Source organism: Papio anubis, chromosome 10 (assembly GCF_008728515.1).
Source record: "Papio anubis isolate 15944 chromosome 10, Panubis1.0, whole genome shotgun sequence".
Classification (NCBI taxonomy): Eukaryota; Metazoa; Chordata; class Mammalia; order Primates; family Cercopithecidae; genus Papio; species Papio anubis.
In genome coordinates this window covers 109,268,668-109,292,637 of record NC_044985.1, presented here as the reverse complement: position 1 = coordinate 109,292,637, position 23,970 = coordinate 109,268,668, and the positions used below count along the sequence as shown (strand labels likewise).

General features: G+C 38.0%; 1 protein-coding gene across 13 annotated transcripts in view; it reads right to left on the bottom strand.

The window, feature by feature from the left end:
• The window catches only part of NYAP2 (neuronal tyrosine-phosphorylated phosphoinositide-3-kinase adaptor 2), a 320,701-nt gene that overhangs the window by 202,522 nt on the left and 94,209 nt on the right, over positions 1 to 23,970 (bottom strand). For 12 of the 13 annotated variants that reach the window (XM_021924042.2, XM_031651555.1, XM_021924051.2 and 9 more), the window contains one exon: positions 4,148 to 4,449. In XM_021924042.2, coding sequence (XP_021779734.1) covers positions 4,148 to 4,449 — 302 coding nt within the window. The remainder of the gene's footprint in view (positions 1 to 4,147; positions 4,450 to 23,970) is intronic. The other variant, XM_021924048.2, reaches the window with a different exon arrangement.

Below are 23,970 nucleotides of genomic sequence, written 5' to 3'. Positions count from 1 at the left end.
AGTGGATGTGCCTATCTTTTCTTTTCCTCTTTGTTTTTAATATATGTGCTATACCAGACCAAAATTTCATGTTATTCGGGCCTATTAGAAGTGGTGGTTCAATAGTATTCAGCTATATTTGTACGGCACCTTCTTTGTACCATGCACAATCATTGGCATTAGTTCACTAGGTTGTGAGGGGTGCAGGATCTGATCAATTCTTCCATTAATCACAATCACTTTAAAGGTAAAGAAATAGTCCCATTGGATCACTTGCCTAAAGTCAACGTTTGCCTGTTGGTCCTAAGTACCGTCTCTTTTGCCCAAACTAGACGGCATTTCTAACAATGACATTATCAAGGAATGGCTATGTGTTTACCTGAGGAATGGGGATGACCAATGTGAGGGTGCACACACCCTCCTTTTGTTGGCTCACACGTGAGACACAGCTCATAGGGTCTCTCACTCTTTCTGCTTAACCCCCTTTATATCATCTAATCTTTCCTCAAAATAAGCAGGAACCACACTGAGGCAATAAAAAGGAGTAATTAAAATATTTATAATATACTGATTGTCAGTTTATGCTCACCAGTATATAAATTTTTAAAGGTGTTACTGTTGTAGATAATCTGAAAATAGAACAGTAAATATATATATTTTAATGTAACAGAGTTACAATTTTTAAACACTAAATTATACTTTTTTGGTATGTGATTTTTTGTTTGTTTGTTTGTGCTCATCAGTTTTGTTTTTTTCTCTGCTCTGAAAAGCCATTCTGTAGAGTCCAGTTCTTTTTACTTTTATCCACAGGGAAGTCATAATCCCTTACTTAAATAGAAGCTGGTTACCATGGCAATCATTCTAATGGCGCTGAATCAATATTTTGATTTTGCTGGCATTTAATGTAAAAAGAAAAGACAGGCTAAGATTTATAAAAGTCATTTTTTTATCTTTGTTATACTGTTGATAGCTAGAAAAATTATAAAGAAAACATATGCTCTATAATGAACTCCAGTTATAGCACAATTATACAGAACTGACAGTTCATAAAAGAACAATCTACATATTTATATATTAATAATTTTGGCTCTGAGGATACACATATATACACATGCATTTGGACTCAAGATTTTTTCCCCATCCCTGAATTGAGCCCTGTCTCTGTGCTATTATTGAGGTCATAAATTGGTAGAAGAGATTTGCATATATCTACTTTTGCAATTGCCATTTTATTAAGTGTTCTGAAGAGAAAGTAAAATTCCCATGAAGAATCAGTTCTCTGTGGAAGTCTACCATTTCTGCATTGGGTCCCGATAACTTACGTAGCCCACTGAACACCCTCAGAGCTCCTTTTTGAGGAGAAATGCTGGATTTGGAGTTGGTGTTTAATGAGCTCACTACCTATCAAGTATTTTTTCCAAGTCTAACAAGTCTTTGCTGCTGCAATTTAACCGCATCTGCTATTTTGTCTTCCGAAAAAATAAAGCTTGTTGAGCTGCTGCCTTCTACTTGACAAGAAGGCATTGGGAGCCCACTATCCTTGAATGGTGAAGACACCTGAGAGAGAATTATGAGACTGTCTGCCCCAGGAACTAGCTATGAAACATCCCGAATGAATGGGAATCCCTTCTATTTTTAAGACAAGTGAATTGCCGCTCAAATTTTTCTTCTGTGGGACGGTAGTCATGATTTTCTCCATACTTTCATTCTAGGTAGCCCAGCTCCCCCTCCCCAAAGGGGGGCTTTTCTGAGGTGTGTATTTTACACTCTTTCCAGAAATGTTCCTGCCAACATGACACTGATAACACATCCCTTACTGGCTACCTTTGTCCTTCTCATCTCTCTTCTGTTTTTGGGTGGATCTTTTATTCCCCTTTATACTTGAGTTATTCCTGACTGCATTCAGGCCCCCCATCTTTCAGAGATCACTTTCTTACATCAGCAATTTTCTTTTGAAAACAATCTAACATAATTTATTATGTAGTTTTCTGGCAGTAGAAGTAGGAGAGTGGTGACTTCTGCACAGAGAATCACAGAAAATAAAGAGAAATGAAAAGCACCATGTATCAAGGAAACCTATGAACAACATTTAAAATTTACAAAAGGTAGGCCTCTGGGGCCTTTTAGTGTACTACTGAGCTAAGGAAACACCTATTAATACATTGTGTCTAAAAGCATCAATATGTTACAAGCTGAAGGACTTACTGATAACTCTGAATCAAGAGAAAAAGAATCAAATGTCTAATACTCTAAGAGGGCAGAGGAATAACAGTTATACACACACACACACACACACACACACACACACACACACACGAATGTTCATTGTAGCACTATTCATTGTAGCTGCAAAATAGAATCAATCTGAGTATTCTTCAACAAGATAATGATTAAATAAATTACTTGACTGTACATTTCTCTCTGTTAAAGTTGTTTCTTGACAAGTTGCACACCATGGAAGTCGGTTACAATCAAAGAAGTGAAAATACAGAACACAAGACTCTATGCACTATGATATCAATTTTGCAAATATGCAAACACATACATGTTATTCACATGTGTGTCTTAACCACATATACTTACATGCAAAGCATTTTTTTATATGTATAGTAGGAAAAACTGAAACCACAGGAGATTTTTTTTGTAGAATTTATGGACTGACTCCATCCCCAAGCATTTATTGGTATTATTCAATACGCACTGAAGATATTGGTTGTTTTTGGCTAAAGGTACCTGGCACCAATGAGAGAGAAAGGAGAGACAAGGATGATGGCAGAGACAGCACGTACCTCATAGGCATCTGACCTCATGGACTGCCTATGAGAATCTGTGGAAAGATTAGGCCAGAAGGCCAAGGGGCTTTCATGAGGGACTAGGGAGCCCATGTGACAATAAACACTGCCTAGCTGAAGAAAGGACCATGTGGCTCTCTGAGGCAAATATAACACTTGGTACCCTAGGGGCTCAGAGAAGCTTGCTGTGGAGAAAGGAGAGTGGGGCAGAAGAAAAGCTATGGGACCTGGTGGAACTCCTCTCTCAAACCGTCACTGGCAGCATTGGGAACCTTGAAGTGTTTTCCACATTTGCTATGTAAAGATCTGAATGTGCCTATGCAACGAGCTGAATGTTTGTGCTCCCCAAATTAGAATGTTGAAACCTTAATCCCATAATGGTTGTATGTGGAGATAGAAAGGGAAGGAGAGCAGTGCTTTCATGAATGGGATTAGTGTCCTCCTATGAAGAGACCAGTGAGGCCTTTCTGCCCTTTGAGGATACAAGGAGAAGTTGGCAGTCTGCAACCAGGAAGAGGGCCCCAACAGAGCTCTCAGGTTTCCAGCCTCCAGAACTGTGAGAAATAAATTGCTGTTGCTTACATGCCACACCCAGGCTATGGTGTTGTGTTATAGCAGCCCCAACTGACCAAGATAGCTTGTGTCAAGGCACACTTGACACAAGTCACTGGAGTAAGGCTACTTTCCCACCAAGGAATTCTTGGGAGTAACTCAGGGAAGCTGAGACTCTACTAAATTCAGTAAGACCTAAAGAGCCGGTGACACCTGGTGTTAATGTGACCTAATTTATATTCATAGACCAGCAAGGAGGCTGGGATATATTTGATTTGTATGTTTCATAGCTGAGAAAAACACAGGCAGGTAAGAGTAAAAACTGGAGATAATAAGTAGAGTCTAAGATTATAATATGCACACACACACATAAATACATAAATTCATATTCATTGGAAAGAAATTCACCAAAATGTTTAAAATGATTATTTCTCAAAGATAAGATTATAAGCTTTTTCTTGATATTTTCCTGAATTAAAATGTTCCCTTAATAATCAAATAGTAATACCTTTAATTATATAAATAGTATAAGAAAATATAACTTTTCGATATATTTCTGGACAGAATAATTTTTGAATAATTTGAAGCTTTAAAGGATGAAAAAAACTCATATATTGCCTTCCCTTTCTGAACCATCATAAATACATTCTTCTGGAAATTTGACAACACACTAATAAATAACCTTCCCTTCAATTCTTTCCTGGGACTTCAGGGTGAGAGGCAGCATTATGTGGCCCAGTGAAGAAGGCACTTGCTCCTGAGCATGCTGACTGAACATACTATCTGAAAAACATTTCTAGGTGACGTGGGCATGCGTGTTTTACCTTCAGTCCTCTCAGGGGGTTTCCCGCTTTTACTGGCTGCAGTGCTGCTGACCGTCTCTGATGAGGTGCTCAGCTTGGTGCTGGGGTCCCGCTTGGGCTTGGGTGGTGGTTGCCTCCGTGAGCCACAGCTGCTGTCATCGTCTGTACCCCCAACTGAGTGCAGGGACTGTGATCTCACAGAAAAGCCGCTGGAGCAAGGATGGGGGAGTCTGTCCTGAGGAGCAGGCATTGTCATGAATCCCATGCGGAAATGTTTGCCCACGTAACTCCCTTCGTGGCCTCGCCCTACTTCTCCACCTATGCTGTAAAAGAAAGCAAACCAAAAACCATGAAGATAAAAGGAGCCAGGATATACAAGATCACATGTGTGAGCATATTTCTAATACGGAAACTTTCAAATCTTCATTTTAGTCTGGTGAAAGGCTACCTTTTAAAACAAACTCAAGTAGCATGAAAGCATTCTAACTTTTGTGTTAAATGTTGTTTTCCCCAAAGGAAAGAAAAAATACGGCATAGAACACTTATCTTCAATCACTTTATATTTACTTTGAGGTAAATCTTCTCAGTGGCTTAAAACCGTAAACAAAAATTCCATGACAATGACTCATAGATTCCTTTCGACATGTGACTCAGTCCTAGTGGTCAGCACTTGGGACTCTTGTCCACTTCATCAAAACCATTCCTGCTTTTATCTGCTTAACATATTGGAGAAAATGAAACAAACAACAATAATAAATGTTCTGTTACCAAACAGGAAAGAAAGAAAAAGAAAGAAAGAAAGAAAGAAAGAAAGAAAGAAAGAAAGAAAGAAAGAAGAAAAGGAAAAGAAAAGAAAGAAAGAAAGAAAGAAAGAAAGAAGGAAAGAAGGAAAGAAGGAAAGAAGGAAAGAAGGAAGAAGGAAAGAAGGAAAGAAGGAAAGAAGGAAAGAAGGAAAGAAGGAAAGAAGGAAAGGGAGAAAGGGAGGAAGGGAGGAAGGGAGGAAGGGAGGAAGGGAGGGAGGGAGGGAGGGAGGGAGGGAGGAGAGAGAGAGAAAGCGAAGGAAGGAGAAAGAAAGATAGAATGTGACTTGTGAAATAACTGTAATCAATTACTATCTGTATGGAAATATAATTATACACACTAATTTCTGTCACTGGTAAATATTTTATTGAAAATGTTTACTTCCTACATAATAGTGAAATTCACTTCTCTGTGCTGATGTAGTGTCCTGTTACATCAAGTGTATCATTTACTTATTTAAAAATTTTAAACAAACAAAAAATTTTAGTAACTCAAAAAAAAAAAAGAAAAAAAGAAAGAAGGAAAGAAAGAGAGAGAGAAAGAAAGAAAATGAAGGAAGAGAAAGAGAAAGTGAAAAAGTGAAGGAAGGAAGGAGAAAAAAGAAAAGAGAAAGAGGGAAAAAGAGAAAGAGAAAAAGAGAAAAAAAGAAAAACGAAAGAAAGGAAGGAAGGAGGAGAAAATGAAAGAAAGATAAAGAAAGAGAGGGAAGGAAGGAAAGAAAAGAGAAAAGAAAAGAAAGAAAAGAAAAGAGGAGAGGAGAGAAAGTAAAAAGCAAAGGAGAGGAAGGGAAAGCAAAGGAGAGGAAGGGAAAGAAAAGGGGAGGGCAGGAAAAGAGAAAGGAAGGAGGGAAAGGGAAGAAGGAAGGAAGGAGGCAAAGGGAGGAAGGAGGGAAGGAAGGAAGGAGGGAAGGAAGGAAGGAAGGTAGGAAAAAGAAGGGAAGAAGAAAGGAAGAGAGGCAGAGAGGGAGGGAGAAAGGGAGGGACGAGAAAATATTTGCTTAAATTGGTGACGGTATTGTCAACCACTCTCAGTCCTCCAGAATCTTCAGTTACATTAGAAACAGTTCTACTAAGAAATCAGACACAGAATAAAACAGCAACATTGAGTAAAGAGGTGTAGTTTAAATACCATTTGATCCTGAGATTATTCTAAGCACTTCATAAATACTCAGGGTATGCAAAGTTTCCAAATGTAAGGTTCTTAAGTTTTACATAGGAAAGTTTGGACAAAAATATTAAAATATAAGAAATCCCCTCTAATTTTGAAATTCAAGCAATTATTTAGGAAATGACTCTTGGGTCTCTGTCTATGCTATTAAGTAATAATGACTCCTTTATGAAGAGAAGGGACACAAATGTGAATGTAAACTTTTAAAAGGAAGATTTTTCTAGAGTTTCTTCTTATCTATGAAGTTATTCACCAAGAGTAAACACAACGTTTTAAAAACATCATTACAAAATATTTGACTGATTTTCTTAGATATGTTTGAATGGTAAGAAGTACCTCTGAGTATATGAAGTCTGGAAGCTTGTTGAGTCTACCTTTCCAGACATGTAAGTTTATTCAGATCTTCGTTTACTAAAACTAATTTTGGCTGGCTCTGCCTTCATAATATGATGGAATTTTATATCTTTCATATCATTACAATGTTTGTTGTAATTTTAACATTCTATTAGGAACAATAATGAGAAATGAGATTTTCTTTCCCTTCTTCAACCGGGGACTTATGACAATTACATGTCCTTTGGGGATATAGCCAGGAAGAATTTAACGAGAACATTAGATTCTTGATTCTGGCTTTTAATACCAATGATAACTTGCCTCTCAACCCAAAATGTTTTATATGTATTTTTTTCTATTTTCAATGATATTCAGACACTAAGCACGGAGTACTATCTTTGCAATAAAAGTGGTTGGAATTTCAGTGCACTAAAAATCAACAGTATCCAGAAGCATGAATGGAGTCCAAGTGACAGCTAAGGGGCAGTGTTCACATCATAGCCGAAAGTATCCTAAGTCAGTGCAGTGTTTTTATGCTTTCTCTCTCTCTCTCTCTCTCTCTCTCTCTCTCTCTCTCTGTGTGTGTGTGTGTGTGTGTGTGTGTGTGTGTGTGTTTTAAAGAATGGCAATTAAGACATACATTAGAAGCTTATCCAAACAGAGTGGTTTGTGAAAAATGAAGAATTTGAGAAAGGATGGGGTAGTGGATGTGAGGCGCAGTCTTAGTATAAGAAGGTCTATCTTCAGTTTGTGATGATGTGGCTTTGATCTTTCTCATAGATGATATACTTGATGTAATCTAACTTTGCTTTCAATTATTTTTCATCCTAATGTCTTTTGTCCATTTCTGTTGCATCACTGCACAAAAGGTGCTTTAAGGATTTATTTAGCCAGTCATCCCATTTCTGGTAACACAGCCACCTGGGGAAATTTATGCATGTGTTAATGCACATGGGAATTTATGAGAGTTACCAAAAATAATTGTATCAGCAATTTCTCAGTTACTTTTGACCTAAATGGAGACTGAACCTTTTCCCAGACTGATAATTTACTCTGCTGTTTCATTTCAGAATTATCTTTTTTAACAGCACACAACAACTTAATCTAACTCTATTTGCTTTGGTTCATATATGGCTTTTACACACACACACACACACACACACACACACACACACACAACCATTTCCTTCAAAAGAAATTCAATGCACTAGCAGGCGCCACTGCAAGTTTAGTTTGACCAGACTGTAAATGCAAGATGAAGAAATAGGACAAAAACTAATTTGGATGCAAAGACCGTTGTTCAAGTCAAGGCTAGGGACAAACAGTAAAGGTGATGGCACATCTACGTTCAAGAGACCCGAAAAGATTATTAGTCCAAAGCAAATTGAAGATTGTGAAATGCAGCATACAAGTAGTTTCTGAATTTGCTAGGAATCTGTGGAGTTTTTTTTAAATATACAGATTCCCAGACTCCATATGAAGGGCAATGATTGAATCATACCTGTTGAATCAGAATCTCTGTAGGTGTAGAAGATGAGTTTGTGTTTTTAAAACTATATCCAGATGTTTCAGATGTAGCTAATCCAGAACCCCCCAGAAATATTAAGAACAATAGTTAGGGCCATTAATGAGTAGATTCATCAATTAGAAGCAATCAGGAAGAGGCAAATACTAGGCAAAATATCACGAATGAGAAAACATACAACCTATTAGCCAAATCTTACTAGGTTATCCTGCAGTAACAAACAATCCCCAGTCCCTAATGTTTTTTAATGACATAGGTTTGTTTCTTGCTTGTATGAATGCACATCAACTGCAGCTCTGTTTCACGTACCTTCTTCATCCCAGGATGTAGCCCCATTGGGACTTTCTCTCCCAGCAGAGAGGGAAAAACACCAACTAACTTATGCAATGTCTCTCCTGGCTTCTGCTCAGATGTGGCTTATAATCTTCCCATCACTCTCCACTGACTAAAACCAGTCTTATGGTCAAGCTTGAGGTCAGTGGCCTGGGGACATATTCTCCTCCAATAAGAAAGTACTGCAAGTCATATGGCAACACATGGGGATGCATATTCCTTGTACAGGTAGGGGATCAAATACCTGGCAGCTGTGATGGTATGCAACTGAGATCTCTTAAGAGAGCACTTGCCATGAGGAATGAAGTTAGCTGACAAGACAACAATGATCCATTGAGTGCTTTATGTTTCCAATCCCTATAACTCTGGACTCTACACAGAGTTAAAAGGTCCAGGTCCCCAAAGAGGGCACACTCTTTTTAGAAGATACAGCAAGGGTCCCATTGAACAACAACTTAGAGCTGCCCCTTGGGCAACTTGAACACCCCTTGTGTAGTGGGTAATAGGCAAGAAGAAGCTGATTATGGTGGTGTGTACCTGTTTCCCAGACACTCTGGAGACTGAGGTGGGAGGTTTGCTTGAGCTCAGGAGTTCAGGGCTGCAGTGCGTTATGATCATACCACTGCACCACTCCAGCCTGGGCGACAGAGCAAAAGCCTAGCTCTAAAACAAACAAACAAAACAGAAGAGTCGTTGCCATTGTGGAAGAGATCCTTGATCCTGGTCAGCAGGAGGTAAGGCTGCTTTTATGCAATGGGGCAGAGAGAAGTATGTGTGAAATCAAGGTAATCCACTTGGGTGCCTCTTGGTACTGTCTTGCCCAAATGTGACTTTGAAAGGTCACATGCAGCAATCCTGGCCCAGAAAGGTTATGGTTACCAGGGGCTCCAACTTCTCATGAAAGAGAGATTAGTCTCTCCACCAAGTAAGCCATTGAGACAAGTGGAAGTGCTTCCTGAAGGTGCACTGAATTTCGGATGAATGATGGAGGAGGGAGATGATGAGAACCAGTCGTATCTCCCATACAAACTGCAGTGATGAGGACTATAGTTTATCTCCCTAACTGCACCCTTCCAAGTTTCCCCTCAGGAAGAGCCAGAAGGGAGCCAGGAGAGAACTGTTCCCCAAGCCTGCAGGAGAAGGACATCAGCTGAGTCTAGGGAGTGAACTGTGGCAGCTGTGGAGGTGTGTGACTAAGAAATCCCTCAAGAGAGGACCTTCTTTGAGGACAGCAGTCAGCTGACAGCCGCCAGCGGCCATCTTCCAAATCTGGTGCAGCATTTTTGTTGAGGCTATGTTGTCCATGGGCAGCTCCTAGACAATGGATGAGCACAATGAGGTATTACACCTGGTTACTTCTTCCCAGATTTGGGCAACCTTTATGGCTGGCTTTCCCTATTGCACTGGTCAAGACCTTCCTTCCCATCACTATACCACAGTCTGATGATCTTCCTATTCAATTGCTTTTCCTCCCTCTCTCCTTTTACAGGTGCTAGACCTGTATTGTGATCTGAGGCTTGTCCTGCCTCTTCCTGCTTCCTCCTTCTTTATCTCTCACAGGCATTCTTCCCAACAAACCCCCCAGACTTCTAACTCTGTCATGGTGTCTGCTTCCTGGGAGACCTGAACTGACATACTTGGGAACACTTATACAACCTCTGGCATTCAGAAACCAAAGAAGCAGGGAAAGAGAGAAGGCATCACGACAAATGGAAGACCCCAGAAATAAGGAATGCCTGTAAAAATAGGTCATTCTCCTGCTTCAGACTGAGCATTTAAATGAGGCTTGAGGATTTAGAAGCTAAATGCACTATAGGAATATTTGGCTGGAAGTGAAAGTTATGTGGGCTAAAGAAAGAGTCTTGTTGCAATAAGACTCCAACACTCAAGATAGATTAAGCCTGACACATCTCATGTTATAAAAATAAAAACAAGTTTCATAATCCTGAATTTAAACAAGTATGCTTTTTCTCATATAATGAAGGCAATGTTGTGAGATCTACTTGTGTGTTGGTTAGTTATTCCATTACAAAACACAAAGTGTAAAATATCTAAATCAAGGAGGGTTATTTTTCCAGAAGTAATTGGTGCAATATTTGTAAATATCTCCACCAAACAAGTTATTGGCTAGTAGAGAGGCCTGGATATTTGTGCACTGGAATCATGGAGTTATAGACTATCCCAGTGCCATTATTTAGCAGCCATATAACATTAGCTACTGAACCCCTGGGGCCATTTCCTTAGCTGTTTAATAGTGGCATTGGCCCCATCAAACTGGTATCAAATTTACCTGATATACTGCATATGAAGCACTTAGCAGTGTGATATATAAAATGCAGTCAATAATTTTAGCCTTAAAATTCCTACATTTATTTAAGTCTTTTCTTACTGAATTTTGCTTATAGGATAATCATTTGCATTATAAGGCCATGCCTGTAAAGCATGCCATATGGTACCATGTAACCTCAGAAAACTTCACACAAAGAAAGTCAAAATAAAATCCTACATTTAACTCAAGGTATCAAGATAATCTAGGCAACTGTACCCCTCATGTTATTAACTTTCTTAAATACTTGCTTCAGTTTTTCAAAGCACCTGCTGATCAGGACTGATAAAGAAAGGTACAAAACAAGCACTTCAAAATTTCTCTGACAATGCTAATCAACATGGTTTGTTCCTTGTCTTGTTGTCTCTTGAAATCCATCTGCATTAATGTTGTGTATTCCCTTATGAGAACTGCTTCCTTCCGAAGATAAACAAAATCCATGAGAAAGGTGAGCTGCTGAGGTGAGACGTCATCTTCAAAAGTGACAGGGGTGTTGTTTCTGCATGCAATTTTGAGGCAAACTTGTCAATATTTTGTAATAGAATTTTCTTTGCCAAGCACTGGGAAAAACATAATCCCACTCCAGATAGATAATGATGATGACAATGATGTAGATTGAGAGCTAGATAATGATTGATAGATAAGTAGATAAAGACATTGATCCTCTTTTATGCACATCTAGAAACTTGAGATACAAACTGAAGGGTTGCCTAGGAGTTTGCTTGCTTGAATAGTCCTTTTCTGTAGTGATACTTTGGAGCTGAGCTCAAAAACCTATCTCTGAAACTGATTCATACTCCAGTATATTTCTACCTTTGCAAACTTTGCAAACCATTTAGGATTTTTTTCTGTTACATTTTCAAAAAGATGTATTTACCTAGTATTAGGGAAAGGGCGCATTCAACCATAAGTTAAGTGGGGGAACATCTGAAAGGGAAATGGTGGCAGTTACAGCTGTAAAGAAGAGGATGAGATTTGCCTGTGGGCAGGTGGGCCACTGTTACCTGTGAACTCTTGGAATCTTTCATGTGGGCATTTCACTATGAAGGAGTAGAAAGAAACTAATATTTATACTTTCTTCCTTAAAAGTATGACTTAAAAAGTTTATATTTGATGCTGCCTCCCTGTTGCCTTTTCTTTAGATGCTCAAAGCCAAATGCTTACCTAGTTCTGCCCACTGAACATCCCCCTGGCCCATCCTACCAGAAGGATCCCTGCTCCAGTATAACGGCCTTTTCTAGGTATCAGGACCAGCTAGGTTGAGCTATGTTCATGGAAATTGGCCATCGAAAGAGCCACGAGTAACACCTCTTCCTGTCTGACAAGGAATACACCTCAACTCAATGTCAGACTTTTAAGAGAGAGGCATAATTAGTTTCATCTGCTTTGATTTTTGGCAGATGGAACTTGTCATACAATTCATCATGTTCACACACTCTTCACAGCCCCATTGGCCTTGAGTACAAATGGCTGGTCACATTCACTTACCCCCAGATTCATGAAAGCAGGCATTCTGTCTCCTTGCTCACCACGCTAGTCACTAGCACATATTTGTTTTATGAAGGGAAAAGTGAATAATGGAAGTAAGTCCCCTTTGAAGATAGCCTAATAGAAGGATTAGTTAAAAAAAAATTTGTGGACATATTTCACTTTTGCTTCCCAGGGATGCATTCTCCCTTATCTTTGCAATGGAAATTTCTGTAGGGAAGTTTTTTTTTTTTTTTCTTCTCGGTCCACCATATTGCTCAGTCTCAGCCACACAAATGTTGGATCACCCTGGCCACCGTGACTATTTTAGGAACTGGCAAATGCCTCAAGGTGGTCCAATCAGATTGAACCCAGGGCACGCATGAAGCTGCACTGGCCGGAAATCTGGACCTGCTTCATCATTTGTCCCATTGTGAAGGAAGATAAGTGGGACCAGGTCTCAGACCTTGAAGAAGACCTGGCTATAACTATGTCTGCAGCTAGAATAATCCCAGAACTGTTGAGGTATGTCAACTACTAAATTCCAGTTTGTTGAAGCCATTTATATTTGGGTTTCCTGACAGATGTATTGGGAAAAGCCCTAAATGAACCAGTGTAATAATCTGCAGACAGTAGTTACTAAATAAAAGCTATTGGCTAACTTTTATGAGAAAATGCAACAGGCGTCAGGGATAGACTGGGGATGATACAACATGGCAAACAAATGCATCCCACTTTATTATTTGAAGAAATCCTTCCTATTTAACACTATGAATAAAAATAATTAACTGCTTTACATGTTTTCCCTATATCTAGTTTTTAAATCAGGCAGTATACTTGGATATGAAAACTTGGCTTCAGTAAAATTAAACTGTGTTCATATTTTCTTCCAAATTGTTCACTCACCATTGCCCTTAATGTTTTCTCTGAGCCACATATGCTCATTCAAAACCATAATTTGTGGATTTTTTGCCTTAGGCTCAACCACTCATTTTCACTACTTCATATCCTCAATGATATCTATTTTCTACTTTTATGCACCTAATATTTTAACTCTCCTAGTTTTTTTCAGACATTAATTTCCTGTGTCTGGCTGTTTATTGATACTTCTTGGATATGAAGGTCAAGTGTTAAAAATGGGATTTTTACACATCTTTTTATTAACTGCTGTGATGAACTGTTACAGAAAAATCACACAAGAAAAAAAAACTGTCCTGAAGAGAAAGGACTCAGTTTCTATTAGTTCCAGATATTATATTTTAAGATCATGATGATGATATCCCCCCTCTCCCCGAGACGGAGTCTTGCTGTGTCGCCCAGGCTGGAGTGCAGTGGCGCATCTTGGCTCACTGCAACTTCCACCTCTCAGGTTCAAGCAGTTCTCCTGCCTCAGCCTCCCAAGTAGCTGGGATTACAGGCTCACGCCACCATACCCAGCTAATTTTTGTATTTTTAGTAGAGATGGGGTTTCACCACGTTGGCCAGGCTGGTCTCAAACTCCTGACCTCATGATCTGCCTGCCTCGGCCTCCCAAGTGCTGGGATTACAGGCATGAGCCACTATGCCTGGCCTAAAATGATATATTTTAAACATCAAATACGTTCTTTCTCCTTAGTAGGACATTTCACCTCTGCCAAAATTCAGTATTTTAGAATTTGAGATATGTAACTAACCAACTTATTTACTAGCTATCCAATTATAGGTAGAAAACATAGTTTATGAACTTCAATTATACTTATCTTTATAAAGAAACACTTTCCGGGTTGTTATAAAGTAAAATGAGATAAAACATTTTAAAATAACCTATCAAAGTAGCTGATATAAGTACACGTGCTATAGAGTGAACATTTATGCTCCCTGCTTCCCCCATCCCAAATGTATATGTCGAAACCTAATCCCCAGTGTGATGGTATTTGCAGATGGAGACTTTGGAAGGTGATTAGGTCTTGGGGATAAAACCCTCTTGAATGAAATTAGGGTCCTCATTAAAGAGACCCCAGAGAGTTCTCTTACCCCTTCAATGGTGTGAGGACACAGAGAAAACAGCCGTCAACGAACCAGGGAGCAGGACCTCACCAGACACTGAATCTGCCATCAGCTCGATCTTGGACTTCCCAGCTTCCAGAACTGTGTGAAATAAATGTCTGTGGTATTTACCCTAGCAGCCGGAGTGTACTATGACAGGAGCCTGGACAAATATTAATTTACCTCCCCTTCCTTCCTGACTTATCTAACTCTGTATCAATTTTTATCTTTCCGTTCCCAGTCATCAAATAAGCGTTTTTAATAAGTTTCCACCCTGGAGCACCATGAGGGAAAACATATGCTAATCATATAAATACACTTTGTTTATTTTTGTAAGAGGGCTTCGACAGTATTGTCATATAATATACTTCCAAATCCAGATAGTAAATAAAGAGAAAAAGTCAAGGAAAAAAAGCCATAATTATCAGCAGGACATAATTATAGAGTTGCGCAAATCTATTGAATGGATTTTATGGTCATCTCTATCAAATGCCATGATACTTTAAGATTTTTATGAATGTTGGAGCTTAGGGTAATCATGGCTAGGGAGTTACGCTTGAAAAACAAGCACACAACTTATTTATCACAAAGTGCTATTGCCAAGAGTTTGAGGTTAATATTGCTGCCCGTTAATGTGATGCTTAATTATAATAAAGTAAGGAGGTTACAGAGGGAAGTAGAGAGATTTTTTTTTTAACCTCTATCAAAGTTCCTTTTCTTCAGTTCTGAGTTTATAAAGAGGCAGGACAGAAATATAATGCTTATTAAAGCCAGAACAAATTCTATGGAACATCTTTAAGAGACTTATTTTTACTTAAAACATGACAAGTGCTTTTAAGATTAACATATGTTATTATCTACGGTACTTTGGAATCTAAAATTAAAACATCCCTCATTTCTATACATAAGATTCTTCTACTCCTTGAAGTGTCATGGCCTAAAGAAGAGAGGGTATATGGAAAATAAATTATGATATTCAGACTGAACTTAGAATACAGTTTACAGAAGTCCACATCGTGGGAGATCTTTTCCAAAAATTCAACCAGAGGAGGAGAAGTTCTGGAAAATATATTTTATTTGTGTCTTCAAAACTGACATAAGCTTTGAATATGGTTTGAGAACATGCCAAGTTTTTAGAAATGAGTTTAGCTAACCATATGTGGCTCATTTTTTTCAACCTAGAAGTAGAAACTAGAACTATAGAATAACATATAATGGCCTTGAACTTCCCGAGCAGAAGGCGTTAACTTAATGCCGGTTTAAAGTATAATAACTGATTTAGCTTTCTAAAGGTATAATTTTTAAGGAGGACAAAACAACTCTGTCTTGAGGCATTTATTTACTCACTATTTATTTACAGGATATCCAGGTGTCTACAGTTTGTCAGGCAGTGAACAGAGCAGAGTGCTCAGGGTCCTCAGAAAATCACAGGCTCTTGAACCCCTATGATTTCAGCACCTTGTGATCAGATGTTCTCTCAGAGGAAGTATAAGGCAGGTACAATGGAAGAACAAGTGCTGGGGCCCTAACAACCACTGAAGGACTGGGAAGCCCCAAGGGAGGAAGTGGCTTTTCAGCTGATGCAGATCATGAGTAAGACTTCATCAGATGAAGAGAGAAGTGGGGAAGATGGGGATTTGTGAGCAGGAAGTGGGGATCTAGAGAAATTGAAAAATTATGGGTATATTTGGACAAAACTTAATTGGACCTTGTCTGTCTTGTATTTCCAGTGGCTGGAACAGTGTTTGGCCCAAAGGAGCAACCAATAAGTATCAATTAAATAAATGAATGTATACGTATATGTTTGGGAATAGTTCAAGAATAACGCACAGGCTTCTTAAGCGACAGGATGGATGATACCATTATTGAATGACATTCTTCTCTATTTCCTTCTTCAGTGGCCATTTTCTCAATTTATGATGGAGAAAGGAAAAGTTTGTGACTACTCATACACTATTAATTTTTGTCCCTGTTGGAACCAGTAATTTGAATGCAGAGATCAGCTTAATCCCCTTCTCACCATCTCTACTGCTCTGCTTTGGTTTAGGTGCTCATCACTTCTTGGCTAAATTAATGCAATTGCCTCTTAGCTGATCTTTCTCTACAGCGCTGCCAGATTTATCCTTCTAAATGCAGATTTGCTCATGTCACTCTCTAAATTAAAACCCTTTGATAGCTCTTCCATTTCTTTGGACTAAAAATCCAAACTTTTAAGTTATACTCATGGTCTTTTAAGGTCTGGATTCTATACCAATTCTCATCTGCAACATGTTCCCTTTCTGACCTCAAGAATTCTCTAATGGAACATGTTCCTGCCTTAACATTGCCATAGGACTCTATGCTCCTCCATGTAATAGCACTTCCTTTATCACACCCTTTAGGTGTGTTCTCTGAGTAGATCTCCTCCACTGGTCTGTGAGCTCCTTGAGACCACAGACTATGCATTGTTTGTAGCAAGTGGAAAGTGGGCAGGAATAGTGGGAAAGAGAGGAAGATGTGACCCATTAAAAACCACTAAGTAGTTTCAGAAACTTTTCTTTTTGAATTATTTTGGGATAGGTATTTTCAAACTATCATTGGAAAGAAAAATTACAATGATACTATGAGGCTTAGGTATGATTTGCTGATAATTGCTTTCACTGTTGAAACAAAAATATATATGATGGAATGCTGTTTTCAGATATCCCAATGGCCAACTTGAAAAATTGAACATACAATTCTAGCTCTATTACAAACTAGTTCTGTGACCCCAGGCACATTAATTCACTTAGTTTTTTTTTTATCTTCACCTCAAAGTGGAGGCTACCAATATCTCTCTGTCTCATATTGTTTTATACATTATTTACTTGCCTGAGATAACACAGTAGAAGCCTCTAAATTAATCATTATTTAACAAATCCCTGGATTAGATACCATTCTCCTTCAACTTTGTAAACATCTTAATTGACACCAATGGCATTTTGAATTCCAGAGTCAAGAGGCTACTCTCTTGATTGTCCACACACCTATGATCTAGAGAGTAGATGGTATGCTTATGAGATCAGTTATGTATACTCTCAAACCTTAAGCCAGTTTGAAGTTGGACCTAGAGGGAGAACACATGTTCCTATTAGTGAGAACTGTAAAGTCATGCCCTGGATTCGAGAAAGAGCCAAACAACTCAAATAAGTGGCAGATACCATACTCTTTAGTATAATTTCAGTATGTTTTCTTTTCTGAAAAGTTTCCTATCAGTAACAAGGCAGCTAGTTACTTTCTCAGCCCAGACCATCATCTATGATACAGTATTAGATATTGACATCACCCTTGAATGCTTCCTTTTTTACTACTGTTTTAGGGTGCAAAGCTACCAAAATAGGTACCCCATTTTGCAAAATCTCTATTCTCCATAATATTGGAAGAAAGGGATTAGTATGACCCCAAACTATTTCTGGCATGAAATTTCACACCAGAAAAATGAGTTTTCTTGAAACCTGTAGCTCCCAGGTATATTGCCATATATTCATTGACCTTCTAGCATAGAGATGGTACGATTTGTCAAACAAAATCAGAAGACTGAGATTAAAAAGCTTTCACGTCAGCTCTGTCTTAAACCTACAGCATTCGCCCTTCCCAAACATTTGTAATATGTGCTTCTTCTGATAATAGTGTCTTAAGATTTAATGAAATAATGCTCTAAATTTCTTGAACAAAATGAGATCTAAAAGACTTTATAGAAAGTACCTGGAAAATGAAAATATTTGAGCACAGTGAAATGCTTCTTGCAAAATATTCTGCTGAGGTCTCAAATATTTTGCAGTTTAAAACAGAGTCATGGAGATGAAAGGGAAGAACACACCTCAGACAGATTCGGAAATCCTAGCCATGTATTTACAGAATCATTGTGAAAAATGAACTATCAAGGGAGAAAAATAAACCACTGTTTCATCTTTCATATCAATCCAAAAATAATTCAATGTCTTTCTAAATAATGAACACAACTTAAATTTACCCTTCTTAAGAATTAAGATAATTCTGCAGTTACATAATACACACCTCATAATGACTGCAAGCTTTAGGAAACCTTGGCTTTCACAAATCTGAGCCTAGTCCCTCAGAATAATACCTCAAGGTCTATTTCACTAAAACGATTGTTGCTCTCCAATGAGAGGTCCCTAAGTCTTTCTCCTCTCCATCTTTCAACTTCTCTACATTATTAACTATATTTTTTCCTCTGGTATGCTGACTCAATCTCTCAATGATTTTTCTACATATATTATTCTTTCACTTTATTCTCTATGGTATATCCTTCATTGATTATTCTCATCAGCTATCCTAAACATTTCAGACTGCTTTCTTTAGCAATACTTAGCTAATTCTTTCTCTATTTCTCTCTCTCCCTCCCTTTCTCTTTCCCTTCTACTTTTTTGCTTCTCTCTCATTCATTACATCATTCATTCATCTTTAACTCACAAACATCTATTGATCATCTGTTTTGTGCCCAATACATTGTTAGCTGCCAGGGGTGCACCTTTGAATAAGATGGCAAAGTCTCAAAAGGAGTTCTCACCTTCTTATCACTGTTCTTAAGTCACATTCTTTGTGTATCTATTGTACTCTGGCTTCTACCACCAAAGAGTCTATCGAAATGGTTTTCTTAAAGCGGTGGCTCATGCCTGTAATCCCAGCACTTTGGGAGGCTGAGACAGGCAGATCACAAGGTCAGGAGATTGAGACCATCCTGGCTAACACTGTGAAACCCCGTCTCTACTAAAAATACAAAAAAAAATCAGCCAGGCATAGTGGCGTGTGCCTGTAGTCCCAGTTACTAGGGAGGCTGAGACAGGAGAATGGCACGAATATGGGAGGCGGAGCTTACAAGTGAGCGGATGGCACCACTGCACTCCAGCCTGAGGGACAGAGCAAGACTCAGTCTCAACAACAACAACAAAAAGTTACCTTTTCCTTGCTAATGGCATAAACTAGAAAGTTTTCTTCATTTTTCTCTAGGTTCTTCTCAATACCTTTAGAGCCATTTTATGTCTTCTAGACTGCAGTTTCTTTCTGGAATGTCCTATTTCCTTGGCTTCCTGAATACTGGCCCGTCCTGCTTTTGTATCTTTCCAATTTTTCCTACTTGGTATTTCCACTGACTTCTCTTCTTGCCCCTTCTGCTTCAGTGTAGGTAAAAGTTCTGTTTCCCCTTTTCTGATTTTTCTGTGCTTGTCTTTGACAAATACCAATTTTGAAGACTTCAATGCTATCCTGTCCACGTGATTTTCAAATCTAATATTCCATGGTTACCTGCATTCTGAGACATCTATTTGCCCTTCCAACAAAATACTGCACATTTCCAAATGGGTGTTCCTTTGACACTCAAGATTAGCATGTTCCAAACCAATGTCATCGCCGTCTCGCTTTTCCCTCTATTGAAACTTTGTCTTCAAAGCATCATTCTCTCAGTCACAGAGATCAAATGCTTCCAAGAAATTTGACACCTATATACTTCCTGTATATACACACACTCAAACGGTCAACAAATTCTTCCTCTTCTACCTAGATTTCACATCTATTCCTTATTTTCCAAACCATCTACAAGACTTTTTATGAACTTTTGGTCCCAGCTACTAAATTATATTCTTACTTGGATTATTTGTCTCAGTTTTCCCCAGCAATAATGCATTCATTGACCTAAAAAAAAAGTCCTAAAAAAGAAACGTGATCACATCAATCCTCCTCTTTAAAGTCTTCGGGATTACCCAAAATAAGAGTCCAGTTCCTCTGTAAGGAATTTAAGCTCTGCTTAATCTGGCTCAGCCTTCTTTCTTATCTTGTCATATCCACTCACATAATTCTTCTTCCCTATACTCCCCTGGGGTCTTTTCCCCTTCAAACTACATCTCCATTTGAAAAAAAAAAAAATCTCAAGTTATTCAGGGCCTAAACCAATGTCACTTCTTTCTTAAACTTTCATCAATACCCTCTCTCTTGTTTAGCGAACTTCCTTTTTTATTGTCACTATTTGCCTTATATTATAGCTATTATACACAATCTTGACATTATACAATTTTTGAAGATAAAAATCAAAATGTGCATGATTCTTTATCTCCCATGGCATCTAGTATACTTGAGTGTAAAAATTAGCAAGTAAATATTTATGGATTTAAATTATTTTAGACCTACATTAAAAGGAATACATAGTTAATTATATTATTTCCAAGCATATATTAAAGAGTTACAGAAGTTTGGCTTCAATAGAATGAATCTAGAAGACCAAAAGCTTTTTAAAATAGAGACTTGGCTTGAACAGAAGTGAAGAGATAAAGTGAAATACAGATAATAAGTAAGTTATGTCATCCAGAAATTTCCAACCTCTAAAGGGAACTGAGTTCAGTATCTCTAATTGAATAGTCAAGCCATACATTTTCCAGGAAGTGAAAAAATTCTATCATCTGTGTGTCTATAGAAAAAGACACTATAGATCACACACACATATGCATGTACACATACATTGTTTCCAGAGAGAAAATTTCATTTCTAACACTGCTCCTAAATCATTGTGTGACCACTAGAGAATTCATTTCCAAATAGATTCATTCGTTTATCCAATGAGGTAGTAATACCTTGCCCCATGATCCCTCAGGATATTTGTGGGATTAAAATGCAAACATAAGTAAAGGTCAGGTTTTATTCATGAAGTGTTTTTCCTATTTTAACAACAAAAAGCATTTACAAACATTTCTATTGAACACACTACCTTGGCAAACTGATAAAGCTGAGAAGCATCCTCTCTGACATTTTTGAAGTGCATTAAAAAAGTCATGCCTTAGAGTTCTAAAAACCCGGTTTCCAGCCCTCATCCATGTAATCAGAGTGACATGTAAATGTGACTCACTAGAGACAATACTTAAGAGCCAAATACTCATGCATGGATGCATTAGTTACGCTAAATGGAGTGGCCAGTGTGCTGTCTCTATGCACAACAGGTTGCAGATCTGCTTAATGTACCCAAATGTAATAATATGATAGATTGAAATATAGATGGCAAAATTGCCCATGCAGAGGCCAGGAGCCTGGCTCCCTGTTTTCCTAGCTTTCCGGGAACAATGCACTTTCCCTGATTGGTTTTCTTCAGACAAAATAATTGAATCTAATGCTCTGTGTCAATGAAAGCACTTGGAGTATCCACTTTATGCTCTAGTCCTAAGGGGTGTCAGGGTCCAGTGTTAAACTTTGCCTTTGATCAAACCCCATCTTCTCCTACACATCTTTATTCATAACAAATTAAAAGCTATTATCACAACATATTAGCAACAGTTTTAATGCTCACAATGCACCTAAAAATAAAAAAATAATTCTCCATTACAATAGATGCAATATCTTAGTTGGCCTCATTATAGTATTTATCATCTATTATTTGTTGCACACAACAGCACAATGAGCCAGTGCTGTACAATAAAGATATACACCCCTCAGGGTTTACAGTTTAACTGAGAGTACATTTAAATTTAAGATCTACCCTATTAAAATAAAACCCTCCTGTACACATGGAAGGGGACCAGGGAAATTTAACTTCACAGCTTCCTTATTGAAAATAATTTCTTATTTACTGAAGCCTGATTCAACTTAAGGAGGACAATTAACTTAATGATTCTTTGGCAAAGGTTTTCTGTGGGGCTTTATTGTTTTTGTTTTTGTTTTTTCCATTTATAACTCATTTGTGGCCATCTGTTTCAGTTTTTTCTTAAAGAGTTTGCAAACCTTGGAAAATACAGGATTTGGATCAGGGTAGGAATCACCAAAAGATATTTTCATTGCAACCCATTTAGTTTAAAAAAAGGAGGATAAAAAATGTAAGTTGTAGGCTAATTTCGGAATGCATGAGACGCAGTGTTAAATATATACACATTCCCTGGCCACACACTTTCTTGAAATCTTCTCCCCAAAGATATTATATCTTTTTTTTTCCTGTCATAGCCACCACACTCAGGGCCACAATCTGGACCTTTCGATTACCAATAACCTCATCCCCTCCATAACCTCAGTTTTAAGCATCTGTATATTTGACTACTAACACTTGTCTTTTCAGTTTGCTTTCTTTGTGTTCAACCTCAGCTCTCCTTTGACCCCCTTTTGGAACTTTCTGTTCCTTGGTCTTGCAATCTTTTCTGTGTTTCTCAATTGCTGTAAATCTTGTCTTCCTAAATGCAGCTTAACTTTTGTGATCAATCATCTCTATCACTCCCTGGTATATACCTTCAACATGCTTATGCTTGAAGTGGTACTGTGATGAGCACAGGTGTGTCAAATGCAGAGGTCAAGATCAGTTAATTCAGGTTCACAGCAGGTGGGGCTGTCATCATTTGCAAGGATGACCTCAGCAACAAACCAGGTTTGGTCTGCAGTCTTCTCATCTATCTTCCATAGCAGTACTAGGTCAGTCTACGGAAGATACGCTTAAAGGGAGCATCAGTCTACGGAAGATATGCTTAAAGGGAACATACACTTAAAGGGAACAAATCCTTGCAACAGCATTTGATTTTAAAATATTACATAATGTGGCAACACTGCACATGTTCAATCTTATTTTCTGCTACAATAATCACCAATATCTATTCTTTGCTGATGGTCCCATAAAATCACAAATATCTAACTTATTAGTTAATTAATATAACTACTGAAGGCCTTTCTGTGCTAGACAGTGTGCCAGGCCCCAGTCATTCAACAAAAAACAAATTATCTCTCCCCACAAAACACAGAGATTAGGGGTAGAACCAGGTGATTAAGATTGATGCTACAAAGAAAATAGAGTGATAAGAAAGGGAAAAATAGGGAGGACCCCCTTTAGATGAGAGGATGAGTGAATAATGAATTCTTCTGATAGAAGATCTTCTTTCCATTTCTTTAAATCTCGCCTCATATGATCCAGAATCAATTCATCCTCCAGTCGAGTTCAATCTATTCTCATTGACAGCTGTTTTCTAAACTTCTCTCTTTCCTAACCCTTGAGAAGTACAAATAGAATACATTTTCTGCAAAAATCACTTCATAATGTTAAGTTTTTGTTTTTAAATAAAGTAAAAGTCTTGGGGTGGAAAGGGAATCAGTGCTGTTTCTTATACTCAGGTTTAACCTGTATAGGTCTCAACATGGTTCTGGGCATTTACAAGAGTATTTAATAGAAAAATTGACCTACTAATATTTTCTTGTAAATTATTAAAATAAGCACACGTGTAAACTCTATGCAATAAAATTATGTGAGCACTATTTAATTCAGCATAAGAAAATAAAAGTGTTTTGAATATCTTTTTGCCAAATTTAAAGAATTTGCATAAAGTTCATTCATTACTGGTTTTTACATATAAGAAACACAGACATAAGCTCTATAGTTTTTCATATCTTACATTGAACATTCTTGTGAAATCCAAGCAAACAAATCTTCCCACAAGAATGGAGGTGAAAATGCAGGTGTATTGTGTATACAAACTGCGAGCAACCACCAACCTATTCCACCTCTTTCTTTTTCCCTCTCCACTGCAATCCCCAAAGCATCATTAACAGTAAGAGTAAATAACCTTTCCATAGACAATATCACCAAGCTTAGAAAAATTATAAAAATATCAAACCATACCTTGAGATGACAAAAGCATACGGAAGGCCTATAATCAAATAATTTCCTTCTAACCTGTCTCACACTCTCTAGGATCTAATTTTCTGGAAGGAATGAAATTGTATATCTTGATATCTGATATCTTCTTTAAACAGCCAGGAGACAGGCTCTGGAGCAGAAATGAATGCCAAATGGGGATGAGAAGGTGAATCCAGCAGAACTTGTGGTAAAGCATTAGTAACTGGACCTATACAGTGAATGAGACTGGATGTGACTAA